The 14,242-nt window shown below is 38.0% G+C and overlaps 1 protein-coding gene across 5 annotated transcripts in view; it reads right to left on the bottom strand.

Annotated features, from left to right (window-relative positions):
* arid1b (AT-rich interactive domain 1B) overlaps positions 1-14,242 on the bottom strand; it is an 89,254-nt gene that overhangs the window by 57,043 nt on the left and 17,969 nt on the right. For all 5 annotated transcript variants that reach the window (XM_084091088.1, XM_084091089.1, XM_084091091.1 and 2 more), the window contains exon 4: positions 5,461-5,559. In XM_084091088.1, coding sequence (XP_083947214.1) covers positions 5,461-5,559 — 99 coding nt within the window. The remainder of the gene's footprint in view (positions 1-5,460; positions 5,560-14,242) is intronic.

The following is a 14,242-nucleotide window of genomic DNA, read 5'->3' on the forward strand; positions in this document are numbered from 1 at the left end:
ACAAGTATAGGAGAAATGAGATGACTGACAAGGATATTGGTGGAGGATTTGGTGCATAACAGATCCTGAGCATCATTGACAAATATGTAATCTTGTAAATGTACAGTCACTACCACTGCTCCCTATACACATAGGCCTAGCACTTGTGATTGCAAACTCGAATTTAAAAGCGATTTCAATACCCATAAACAGAGTGCCATTGCAAAATCAAATGCGGAAGTGAAAAGCGAGCACCCATTTATAAGCATCCCCACTGTTATCTGTAATACCGATGTTGTTGCAAGTTTATATATCAGTGTGAAAATTTTCTTCACCGTGACATCCCTAAGCATCAGTACAAATTAATATAAAATATTAAAATATAAAATCTAGGTCAACCTCCTGGTCACCTGGTCACTTCATCAGGGTGAATAACCATCTCATAAATTTACAATTCGTAAGTCAAAAGCCACACAAGTCCTCGGCCACCTTCACTGTCATGGTAAATAGAGGAACAAACCTGTGATCCCATGGTTCTACTAGCTAGAGAAGAGCATCTTTAACAGAAAAGGCAAAAAGAAGGAAGAATTGACTAGGAAAGACCAAAAGGGGTCTAATTACGTCTGCAAGGTCCAGCACATGTTTATTTGATTCGTCTTTTAAAGGAAGTGCTTGATTAAATAAATAGAGGCCAGGAAGTGCATTTTAAATTCTCTTTAATGGAAGATGATGAAAAAGCCCACGGCTCGAAGCAGAGCGCGCAAAACCCACCACGAGAGAAACCCAGGCCATCAATCTCGCTCTCGCTCATACGCACTTTACCTCTTAATGTTTTTCCCCAACTGCAATGCATTGAAGATCAGAACGCAGGCAAAGAGAGACTTTGAAATCGTCAGGTAAAAAAGGGATAAACTGTAGAGATTCCCGCCAGCCCATAATACCCTAGGCACGTACAAGAGGTTTAAAAAATAAAGCAGAACACCAAAGCAATATTTGTCTAGAAAGATGACACAGGGGGAGACATGAATAAAATGTGTGTGAGTGTGTGTACGCAGCTCCGCTGCTGAGACAAAGCCATTTACGATTACAGCAACACAAGGGCTGCCAAAAAAACAGCGTTTTACCCTTCACAGAGGTGAGCGTTAAGCAAACTGCAGGTGACAGAAGCTTTGATACACAGATAAACAGCACTGAGGTTGTTCTTATAACCTCCCTCTCTCTCCAACACGAAAGATAAGCCAGCTGTGATGAGCTCTTACAAACGTGAAATCCTTTTCTCATAGACACATCTTGGCAGCTGACACACTTCATCATACTAACAGAAAGGGTTGTGTGTAGATGGCAATCCGTTCAAAAGTCAATGGACATACAGGGTTTATTTCCTTCAAACTAAAGATTATTTTTACTGGTATTCATAAAAAATAGCTACAATCAACAGTATTCACAAGTAACTTATTTAATGTACTGTTTGGAGAAATACTTTTCTTTCTTTTTTTTTATTATTTAGCATCACTGAACATCAAAGATAATTTGTTACTCCTAAATAACAGTCAAGTCTATTCAAATGTATTTATATTACAACAGTCTTTTCATTGGTTGTATCACTCTGCTTGTCTGTGTTTGCGCCATTCTAGACAAGCTCACCGTCTGTGGGTTAGTGCAGTCAACAGTGTTACTTAAGTGAGTCATTTGAATCATTCACTCAACCAGTTTGTTCAAATACACCGATTTAAGAACAAAATATCTTCTGAAAGAGTACCGAATCTCTGGATCAAAAAACAGGTGAAGAAGAAGCAGAAACAAGTGATGTCATATGTTAATCAGATGCATACGTAAAATAACACGATCATCAGCATTAAACAGCATATAAATCAAAATTGCCTAATGTTACTGATTGAAATCGACCCAGGAAACTAAGCTAGAATTAGATTTTTTTATTTTTTTGTCTGTTTAAAAGCAGTCTATGTTCTTTGTTTAGATATATTGCATGTTCAGATATTCATACAACAAAATATTCTGGGGGCCATTAAACTTTTGTGAAAATGATCAGAAATGGTGGCTGGCAAAAAACAACAACAACAACAACAACAACACGCAGGTGGGGAAAGGGTTAAGATACATACTGAACAACCTACACAGTACATGCGAGATGTTTTTAGAGTTATGGATGTAGCACACACATTTTCAAGGCTGTTTCCCATTTCAGAGGGTTCTTTATACGAGATGTCAGGAGCTCCAGATCTCCAAGGGTAAATGTAGCCACGTTTGAGGCCACGTCAGCTTACACCATCATACCTTACTTCAAACATGTTGCACAAATAATTTTCAAGGACTTTCTGCAGTCAGGAAGCATGCCAGCGGATTAACGCTGTGCAAAGCTCACGCCGTTTTGATGCCAGCAAGGTGGATTACATTATGCTTTCATAAAAAAAGACAATGAGCAAAATGTGTTTAAAAATCACGTCAGATTTCATGGGGATTCCGCAATTAGCATCACGACCCGGTGGAGAAGACCAAAGGGCAAGTTTCCTCAACCGTTTGATACGTGGAGCTCCAAAACATTCTTCATTGATTTTCTATTTTACATAAACTTCATCATAGGAACAATTCTGTGAAACATCGGTTCATATTTACAGTCAATATGTCGAGTTTAGTAGTTCACCGTCTTCCAATTGAGTTAGTTCCAGTTCAAACTTGCACCATTGTAAGGCACTTCTTTTTTTTTTAATTGAGGTTGTGAAGAATACGAGCACAGCCTGATCCATAGGTTCTCTTCAAGTCTTGAGAACTAATTTTCAACCCATGTTTTCTGACATTTTTCTGTGTAGTTCAGGCTACACTGATCTGTGCTCCTTTGTACTTTTCTTCCGCTGATCTGGTGTAGACCTTTACTGTGCGAGAGACACTTTGAGATAATTATTCAAACACACACACGGTGGAGACTGGCCTTTCATTGTGCTGTTATTCTCTTTGTCCTTGGCTGGGAGTTCACTGGGCCATTGTGTCAGACACATCTAAAAATAGGTCTGCCGGCATGAAACCAGCAGCCGCCTGGGGCTTTTAAACAACATTACCTCAGTCATCAAACCCCTGCGGGAAACCTATCATGACAGCACCAGAGGCTGCAGCTCCACTCGTTTAAATACCCATGCAGCGTCTTCTAGAAACACTATGAGCTTTTTATGGGGGCAGCAGGGATGGGTGACTATTTTTAGGAAATGGATGGTAACTGGAATTCTTTTCCTCATAAATCATTAGAGCCTTGTGAATATCTTCACGGATCACTGAGGGAAGGACAATATCGCAACTTTAAGGAGTAGTTTACCAAATTGAAATTAGTCACAAATTAGTCATGTTCCTCCAAACCCATATGACCTCACTCTTCCATGGAGCAAAAAAGCAAATGGTTCCTACTTGGCTAGTGAAGTTCCATATCATTTCACTGGTTCCCATGTATTTTGTAACCTAAACTGTATGGAAAAGAGCAACGTGAACATTAAAGTCCCTGTGAACCGGAAGTTGCAAACGACTTTACATCAGTGTTGTGCCGTATTTCCAAGTGAAACGGAATTTTAAATCGAGGGCAGGGTTTTATTTTAGCGCACCTCCTCTCCATCCCTCGCTTGAGCCGTAGCAGACCAAGCGTGCCGCACAAGTGCTGAGAAGTGAAGCCAAAGGTGGAAAAAAAGATCGCCCCCCAGGTGGTTGGTCCCAGTACAGGTCGTAAACCCCGACCTCTCCATGAAGTCTAATGGAGGTGATGGAAACTGATGTGATTTATGTGAAATGCTGATTTAAGTTTAAGTGTTAGTTTTTTTAAATAAGTTTGATGTTAGTTCGTTACTTGATGCTATAAAAACGGGAATGTGACATCATGATTGACAGCTTCTCTAAACGAAGTAGTCACTGAGGCACCGACAGACTTTTTTTTTTTTTCGGGAGGAGATTGGAGCTTCAACTTTAATTTCTACATGTCCATAACTGTTTATTTCACACAGTAAACTTTGTACTAACCGTTTCTGCGGGAGTGAGGGCGGGAACTTGATATCACGGCTCCACTTCACGTTCACTACTGCGCAGAAGCAGGTCCCAAATCTGGGCAAGATGTCAGCGCCATATTAGGACTTTGGCGGCTTCACTTTTCACCAATGGAAGAGAGTGAAGGGGTGTCGTCCATCTTTTTTTTTTACAGTCTATATAGCAGACTGACTGATGGAGGGAAGCGGTTAAGGATATTCAAACCAAGTCGTCAAACTGACGTCATCAGAGAAGGAACGTCATTCCAGAGCGGAAGCAAATTTTCTGATTTTGATTAAAGATCACCACACAGCAAACTTTTTTTTTCTGTGTATTAACTTGCACGGGTTAATTGTTCACCACAAGATCAGTCGCCTTTGGCTTTTGGCTTGCTTAGCTGGGGACACTTAATATTCGACAATATTATTGATCTGCTGCATTGACACCAATATATGACAACTGAACTGAGCTGGACGATGACATCACTGTTTTCTCCAGAGCAGCTATATAGATAAATTAACTAAATTAACAACTTTTTTACAACAAAAATTAACCCACTTAAGCTGGACTATGACGCTATTTTTGCACTATTTTATAGTTGGATTATTTTTCTGTTATCACTGTAAAGCTGATTTGAAACAATCTGTATTGTAAAAAGCGCTATATAAATAAAAGGTGACTTGACTTGACTAGTAATGTGCGCTAACGAAGTAAATAGTGTCAATTTTGATTCCATGATGACTTTAACAGCTCTTTATTTAATGTTCCAAAGAAAAAAGAAAGTCATTCAGGTTTAGACTGACATGAGGGTGAATAATTAACTATCTTTTTGGGTGAACTATTTCTTTAATAGGAGGTAAAAGGTTTTTACAAAATAAAGTCAAATATACAACTTATGAATCTAAAGAAAACTGTATAAAAATGTAAATCAACAAAAACCTTTTTAAAAAAATTTAATAACCATCTGGTAATGCCTATTTATAATCCAGTGAATTTGGTTAGAGATGTGGCCATCAACAACAAAACTGAAAGCGTTTTCTCTCCCCTTTTAAAATATGATAAGCCAAGTTATTTTTTATATGGTAAGTTTCATTATATCATTTGCATTTAGCATTTTTCCCCCACTGTCCAGGACTCCATCAGAAAAGACCTGCAACCAATTTTTGGTCAAGACCCACCAGTTGAGAATAAGTGGCGCAGACCATTTGAGTGAAACAGTGCAAGAGAAACAGCAAGAGAGGGTTCTGGAAAAGTGTTTCCAATTCCGATAAACAACCAGAGCACTGGAAAAAAACTTTGAGAAGCTTTGAGAAGGCCAGAAGATATCTCTTAAACTACTATATTCCCTTGAGCATCATCTATAGGGAACTCATAACAGCATTTCTAGAAAAGTAAGGCATTATCCAACACCTAGGGCAGACAGTCTCTAAAATCTCTGACTCATTTTGGACTGTAATGTCTCACCGGCAGGCTGGACGGGCGGTCCTGCTGTGTAAGGCCCATGTCATCGTGGTTTGGTTTCCCAGACTGGACCCTGTTGCCATATCCCTCCTGCAGAGTGTCCTATGGAGAAAAACATAGAAACAGAGAAAGAGGGAAAGACTGATAAAGAAGAAACATGCAGCCATTGAAGGGCTCAAACAGCCCAGAAAGCCTGTGTTGTGGTTCTATACACTAAGAGGCCTTTATTCACATGGAATAAGGTAATTAGACAGTTGAAGACAGCGTGATGATGACGCCATCCCATAATTGTGCTTCATCCACAGACTCTGATTCACACGAGCAGAACGGCTGTTCAGGCAGAAATGCTGAGGCATGTCTGACGGCTAAAAAGCAGACTGTGCACTGATATCAACCATAAATTATGCAATCTGCATAAGGGGATCAAAAAAAATACATTTAAGGAATAGTTCACCCAAAAACTATTTGCTGGCCTATTTATGTTTGGCTGAATGTCCAGATAAAAGAACTGGATAATAGTTCTGCGAGGCGTGATTCTACCGAACTGCAAGAAATATGGCACAATCTTTATACATTTATAATAATATTTACATTTGCATTATGTTTTAATTGTTAAATAATTATTCTAATCTGTGGGGTAAGTACGTTTTTTTTTTAAACGTTTTTGAATGAAGCCTCTTAAGGCCAATTCACACCGCACAGACACGTTTGTTGGGTTTTGTCAGATCAGTGTGTTACCCTGTTGGTGTTGGTCGGGGTTTGTTTTCACCCAACTGAACATGTTCAATCAGCGTTTGTCAGTGTCTGTTGGGGCACTTTCAACATGACAGTTATTTTCAACGGCCGACTTGTTTGTTGGTATTTGTTGCCGTTTGTTATCTACAAAAGTTATTTTGTGAAAATTTGAACCACAGGAAATTCAAAGGAAATCAAAGGAAATTTTAACATTGTCAGCAGCCATTACTCCAGTCTTCAGTGTCACATGATCCATTAGAAATTCTAATTGCTGATTTGGTGTTTAAGAATCATCATTTCAAAGTATAGTGTATATTATAAATATATTGTGGAAACCATGCTACATTTTTTTTTCAGGTTTCTTTGATAAATAGAATGTTTAAAAAAAAATATTACAAATGTAAAGCGTCACTTTTGATCAATTTAATACATACTTGCCAAATAAAAGTATACATTTTATTAAAACTAAATCGGTAATGTATATTTTCACAAATCCATATATATTAATATTTGTTATAATGTCAATCGATTACAAAAAATTACTAATTAATTACACATTTTTTTAATATATATTTTTATATTGGATTACTTTCACATCAAATCTTCACACTATCGGGTCAATCCGGTACCCGCTGATAGGCAGTTACTTTCAAACACTTCCATGCGTATTTGTGTGAGAGATCTGTGAAGAGCGTCAAAGGTTTCTATTTACAACGTGCTTTTTGCAGCATTGAGCACTGTAGCCTATCACAGACATGTTTTAGGTAGACAGAATCAGAGTGTGTTCAGAGTGTTCTCCACACTTACAAATCACTTAGTTATAACCAACTAAGTGTAAAAAACGATGTAAATAAGAGATTCATTATGTAAGTGCTTAATGATGTGAGATTCGCAGCAGACTCATTACATCATGAAATTGCGGACTCTTAGGAAGACCACAAGTGTTTAGGGTGCCATTTTGAATATGGCATGTGTTAGTCAATTTCAACTGCAGAATTCACAAATGTCACAACAACATAAAAAGAAAAAATTTAAATCTCATTTTGTGTTCCACAGAAGAAAAAAAAAAATAATCATACAGGTTCAGACCATCCTTTTTTTGCAGCAATATACCAATAAAACTGTGGGTCTCAAGCCAAAAGAAAATTAATTACAGCATCTTTTCTCTAAATGGATACTTGACTTTTCAAAGCAAATACACTTCAGAAAAGGAAAACCAGAAAGAATTTTGAAAGTGTGGCAACTGAGGTTGCCCTGCCTGCAATTCACTCATGTATACAAACATCACCCAGAACTCCCTTCCGCTCACTTCATTCAACTGTGGGAAAAAACACTGGGCAAAAAAAAAGGAAAAAAGAAGGGGGGCATTCCCGAGCCAGACGGAGCTGTATGTGTGTGTGTGTGTGTGTGTGTGTGTGTGTATTGACTCTGGGTCATGGCCAGGCCACACACACAGACGGCTGTTTACAGTTGGGCCATTACATCAGCGCTCAGGCATGTGCTGATTCAGAGCCGTAACAGCTGCTCCACTGCGATAACGGACAGAGAGACCTCCAATATTCACAGCAGAACAATGTGATACCTCCCGAGTGACACGCTTTTCCTCTCAAATACTCAAAATTCACTTCCACCATGCTGTGTAGGGTTGTCAATACAAATACTGGGGAATTTTACTACACATGATATAATGATTTCAATACCACCGCAAAAATGAATGTGTCCGTTAAATGCACTCCTTTATTTATTAAAGTTAAATATTAATATATGTTAAAGTTCCCCTGTGGTGAAAATCAGGCTTTTAATGTTGTTTATGTGTCTATGTGGTACTACGTGTTTTTTCTCCAAAGGGGTCATATAATGGTACATGCACTTTTACAAGTTGATTGTACTGAAATGTGTGTTGGCAGTGCCTGTACACAACCATCATAAAATGATAAAAATCCACTCAGTGTTTTTTTTTTAATCTTCTTAATTATATGTTTCCCCCTCTCCTGAATCAAGCTGTTCGATTTTGTGACGTCACAAAATCGACGCCCCTCCCACAATGGTTGATTGACAGCAGCGTTTCAACACAGACCCACCCTCGCGCCCTTGTGAGCGAGCTGTCAATCATAGCCCGTGCCAACGGCATTGCTCATATCAACATTGCTGATAGCTGGAGCACTGAGTAGAATGGCGTCTAAGCGATTGTGGTGTTCTTGGGTGTAATAAGGAACACAGCAGTCATGTTGATGTCCCTAAATCCGAACCGCTGAAGACGCAGTGGCTGAGTTTGTTTTCGAAGGGAATATTCCCCACAACATCAATGCTTTCATGTTTGCGCGAATCATTTCACCAGGCTGCTTTATAAACGAGGGTCAGTATAAAGCTGGTTTTGCTAAGAAGCTGCTCCTGAAAAAAGGATCTGTACCAACTATTCGTGTTCCTGCTGCACCTCCAGAAGAAGAAGTGAGTGTAACGTTTTATTAACCTTTATATTAATCTTTATATTAATCTTTGCAAATCGCTTGCTGCACGCTTCACGATGAATGCGGCTATTTTTACACTCGGGTACATTACGGCATGTTTTCTATGTACGACGTTCTCAATATAATTCATAATCCCATGTTTATAATAAACAACGCGTTATGGTTATTGTGTTATTGTGTTACAAACGTGTACGCACAGAACAGAGGGGCAGGGTGAGCAAAGCTCATTATCATTTAAAGACATATGCACTCAAACGGCGTGCTGAAAACAGAGCTGTTTTTGACCAGGTAAAATGAGTGTTTTCTTACAATACTAATGAGAATTTTTAATTAAAGTATATTACAAACTTTTAATTTAGACCCTAAAGAATCATATTAGCTTGTACAAAAATTACATTATATGACCCCTTTAAAAACTGCAGTGAACCAAAGACAAGTCTCAAAAACGCGGTTTGAAATCGCTGATGTTTCTGACGTCACGAACTACCTTGTAACCAATCAGATCAACGTGTGATCGTCAACGAGCGGATCTCTGAGCTGGTGTGAGTGAACCGCATATACTAAATGAGGCAAGAGTGTAGAGTTGCATTCAAGTTATTTTGAGGCCTGAAAGGAAAAAAAAATTAAATATGTCATTTTGGTGATCAAAGATGAGTTTTAAGCGATACAATTATTGACTACAGGGGGACTTTCAATTTCAGTTTAAAAATTACACTTAAAGGCACAATATGTAACTTTTTTGCTTTAAAATTAGCAAAAATCACTATATCTACGTTATATATTTTTTTTAGTTGTGTACTTACATTATCCCGACTGTTTCCAACAACTTTCAAACCAGGAGAAATTTTAATTTAATTTTTAGACACGGCACGTTTCTTTATTTCCGTTTTGTCGCAGTCAATGGCGTCATATCCGCGTTGTCCCTGGTTTCCGCCTATGGTTTCCGCTCGTACTGCCATGGTAACCAGAGCTATGAGCAGAGCCCTCTGATTAACCAAAGCGACAGACGCAGACAACTGTGGAGTTCGCAATGTCTATCTGCACGCTGTTGTTGTTTCGTTCAAACATTACGGACCATGGCAAGCAGACTTTGGATAAAAAAGGAGAACTAAAAGGAGAATCAATATCAGCGCGGTGTTTTCGAGATGCCGAGAGCTCCCATAGACAGTATATAAACAAGAGCTCCACGTCCGAGACTTCGACCGCTGCTACATGTACTTATTAAACAGGTGAGCACATTTACATAAAACTAATCAATGTTATATAGTTCAACAATGATAAAATGTTAGAATATGATCTGTATGTTATTCTAATGTTGATCTAGCTTACTGCTAGTCTCATACAGACAAACTAACACATACATTTAAACACATTCAAATGCAGTTTAGTGTGCTAGTGTAATGTTAGACCAAGTGAAACAGCGCTGCGTTACCTCACAAGTTTAATTTGTCTAATAAACTGACCTGTGAGTAGTAATTCTGCGTGTAGTTCGGTAGAATGAAATGTCCATATTCCTTTTATATCCGCGGGACTCGCGTCGCGTTTGGAGCTGATAGCTGTCTCTTAGCAACCCCGAACTGCTTCATATCACAGTCATGATAAAAACATTGATGTTTTCAGTCATCCATAAACATTATTAGATCGGCCGGCTTGACGTTGACGACAACATCCATAATTCTTAGCATGTGTTGCGTCATCAAACTACGCCTTTGTTATTGTAAAGAGGTTAGCGACCCCTAGTGGCGAAAAATTCCATACTGTACGTTTAACTTTCATCCATTTGAAATGCGACAGTGCTAAATACAGGTGTAAACAAGGGTCCAAAATGTTATGAAATTTTCCCTCTTCAATCACAAATCAAAAACACGTGACCAGACTGCATTCTGTACAATTGTGGAGGGGCAGGGTTTAACCGGAACAAAATAATTGGAGAAGTCCGGCATATGTCACCGAAGATCTGTTATTTCCACTGGAAACTCGAGCTGTGGAATTCTGATTAAACATCACAAATGTATATTTAAAAAGAAACAAACAAACAAAAATGCATGAATGAATTGTTCACAGTAAGATCTATACCATTTGCTAACAAAATAGACGGTGAAAATTCATATCATGCTGACTATCCTCATTTAACATATTATGGTCTATATTATATAGAAGGATGTATTTGCTTAATAAAATACCATTTTAATAATAATAATAAAAATAATGAGTAAACAATGTTTAATAATGTTTTCTATATGTAGTTTTTGTGGCTAATTGAAGATTTTTTTCAACCACCCCTATTGATTTTTATGGATGTTTGATGGGATTAAAAAAAATATATATATAAAAAAACAAAAAACAAAAATATCAATGGAGTAGCTCCAATTGCCTGAGGAAAGAGTTTTTAGGTCAATACGTTCTGATTCGAGTCAGAGCTCAATTTTATTTCTTTATTTCTTCCTGTTTTCTCTCAACCGAGGGGCCGTGCTGAACAAGACGTGTTTACACAGGGTGTGTCTAGATGAAAACGTCGCTGTAAGAAGACAAATGCATCTGAGACTCGTAAAACTCAACATGTCCATGAAAAAATCAAATCCATCTCTTTATGGTTTTTTGAGTCCCTTGTGCCTCTACGGTTTCAGCAGAATGATTAACGGATCGTTCTTTGAGCTACAGATAAAATGAAAAACATCCCTTCAGTGTGATTAATGCCCTATTGTAATGGCTTGTCTGAAATTGCATCATGCCTGCACAGTTTTGATGTTTAGTCGGCGCGTGAGGGACATAATGTCTCTTTAAAAGATGCCATGAAACCTAAATTGACAGTATTTACTTTCGAAATTGTTTTTCTGCTGATTGTCACCAAGTCCATACAGGCAGGGAACAACAAAATTAACCATCATAGTAAGCCAATATTGAGGCAATCAAATCTTAAACTGGTCTACCAGTAATTGTGAAGGCTGTTTTCATGTTGTCTTTAAAACACACACTCATCCTGAAATCAACGTGACTTTTTATTAATAGTATGGTCAGCAGATGCTCTGAGACTGGGTCAGCTAGATGTACCTTTCATGGCCAGCACATGGTGCTAATTGACGATATACGCCAAACAGAGGAGAACGTCAGGTTAGGGGTCATGAAGAGACCACTCTGAGAAGCTCTAATGAAAGCCAGAGCTTTGATTTAGCGGTTGATTTTAACCAGACCAAGGATGGGGACTCCAGGGATGATGAGGAAAGCTTGTTCCCAAGCTAACATTAAACAGTCTTCAGGCACTGATGATGAACCATCATTTTCAGAATATCACGCCGTGTCCTAATTCACGTACTACATTTTATTAGTGTTGTCACGATACTGGAATTTTCAAATTCGATACGATACCTTGAAAAATATTGATATTCAATACCATTTTCGATACCATGGGGGGAAAACTGATACAGATAAGTTTGTTATTATCTCAATTTTTTGATAATTTGGGTCATTTCTTACACACAGCACAGGGAGGCTTTATTTGAATCATTGAACTACATTTACAAAAAAAGACAAGTAAACAGTCAGTATTAAAATAAGAGGAAATAAAGAAATCGCAAACGATAGCACAAATAAATACAATAGAATAAAGACACAAATTAAATAAACATGGCTTAAAGTTTTTCAGGTGGGTATTCAGGAAAGAAATAGTACAGAAATGAAAGTAGTCAAATGTAAAATAACACTGGATTTTTCATTGTAAATATTAAATACAGATTAATGCTTACAATTAAAGTTACAAAAGTTGTTCAGTCAAGAGACTCGAGTGATTTTCTCTAGGTTTTTTGTTCTTTGATTAACATGACCGACAGCAGCAGGTTTATTAGGCTACTGTCACTTTAAGAGCTTATGCACAGATCCAATATACTGTTAAACATGCGTTTTTCTCTCAACTATTTACGTTCCAAAACTGACTGTATTCACCTGAATACTCTGCAAGACGGGCATTTTGACAATTTTGGCAATAAGCATCGGGGAAAAAAGTCAATTTTGGACCCGCAAGCTGTTTGTGTGAGCGTGAATCCTGCGGGAATGACTAAAATTATGCGCAATACAAGCACTATTCAACTGGAGCGAATGAGACGCGTGAGTGAGAGGAGGTGGGTGTGTGTGTCAATTCGCTGTCAAGAGAGAGTGATAACGTGCAGCTGGTATCAGTGTATCGATACAGCAGAAATGAGTATTGGAACCATTTCAGATATTTCAGTATCGATACATATCGAAATATCCTAAACTACATCCTAAGTAGTATGTGAGATAAGAATTAGTGTCACAAAGTGTTACGCTGAAAAATGTATGCAAACTTTAAGTATGCATTTGAGACTTCCGTAAATATATAGTTTATATAAGTTTCAACTAAGTTTAATTGTGCAACGCAAAAATATTTAATAGTGTGTAAGTTAGTGCCCCTTTACGTCAAAACTAGGCTAAGTTGTAACTTACACACAGCTGGTACAATTGGCCCCAAATGCCTACGAGTGTACAGTTGCATAACGCAGCCTTACTTTTTCAATCATTTACGTTTTTTTCTCTATGTCCTTGTAACACCCCAAAGATCGTAACAGTTCTATTGTGCTCCCACTCTTTTTAAATGTATAAACCTAAGTCAAGTTATACTGAATTTATAGCAAATAAATTTAGATGGGTCTTGGGTACGGAATTTTGTGACATTGCAGTTATCCTAATATAGACATACTGACATCTGACTACACACTGTATCTGACATCTGTAAGTTATCACAGTTATCACATTTAGATGGAAAAATTCACCTGATGCACTTCCAGTGGCAAAGATGTTTTCCTATTCAAATTTTGTTTGCATTTAGTTCCGTGCCGACCAATAGCAAGCCTCTTGATTCAGCAGTACGGTTGGTTTGTTTGCTAGCTGGCAATAGCTTGGGATGTTTATTATACATTATATCGTCACTACTCCCGTATTTCATTCATCGTATTTTGTCAAGCCCAGTTCCGCTTTCTTTCGGCTGTGAAATTTTGATAAGCAATGGTAAATGTGACTGCAGCTTTAAAAGAATGTACTTTCCCATCACCAGTGAATAACAGCGTAGTGCCTAATATTAGTATGCAAATTGAGACACAGCCAAGTTCTTAACAATTTGAAGTTCAAAGTTCTGCCTGAAGAAAAAGACCTGAAAATACAGCGGCTCTAAAAATCTGAGACCAAAGGGAAAATGTCTTTCATTCTTTTCTAATTAAAAAAAAATAAAAAAATAATTTACAAATGATTTCTTTTAGCATAACAATCTGAGCGAAAAGTTGTCCCCTTCTTGCTTCAATGACAGCAGCACTCGAGCTGCATGAACATCCTTTTGACCAAAGGAGTTCACATGATCAGTGTCACAAATACATTTCACCCTCATTTTAAGTAACTTTTCTTTGTTTAAAATGAAAATCCTAAAACTTTCTCAGACATTTGGAGGCCACTGTATCTCCCACTTGCTGCAGTTTTCCTCCTCCCCACAATCTCTCCTGTCAGAGACACTGGAAGCAACGGCACAGAGGAAGAAAATGAAACCGTTTTTCTCAATCAGCCTCAGTGTCATATAAGAG

Source organism: Abramis brama (genome assembly GCF_963993115.1).
Source record: "Abramis brama genome assembly, chromosome: 18".
Taxonomy (NCBI): Eukaryota; Metazoa; Chordata; class Actinopteri; order Cypriniformes; family Leuciscidae; genus Abramis; species Abramis brama.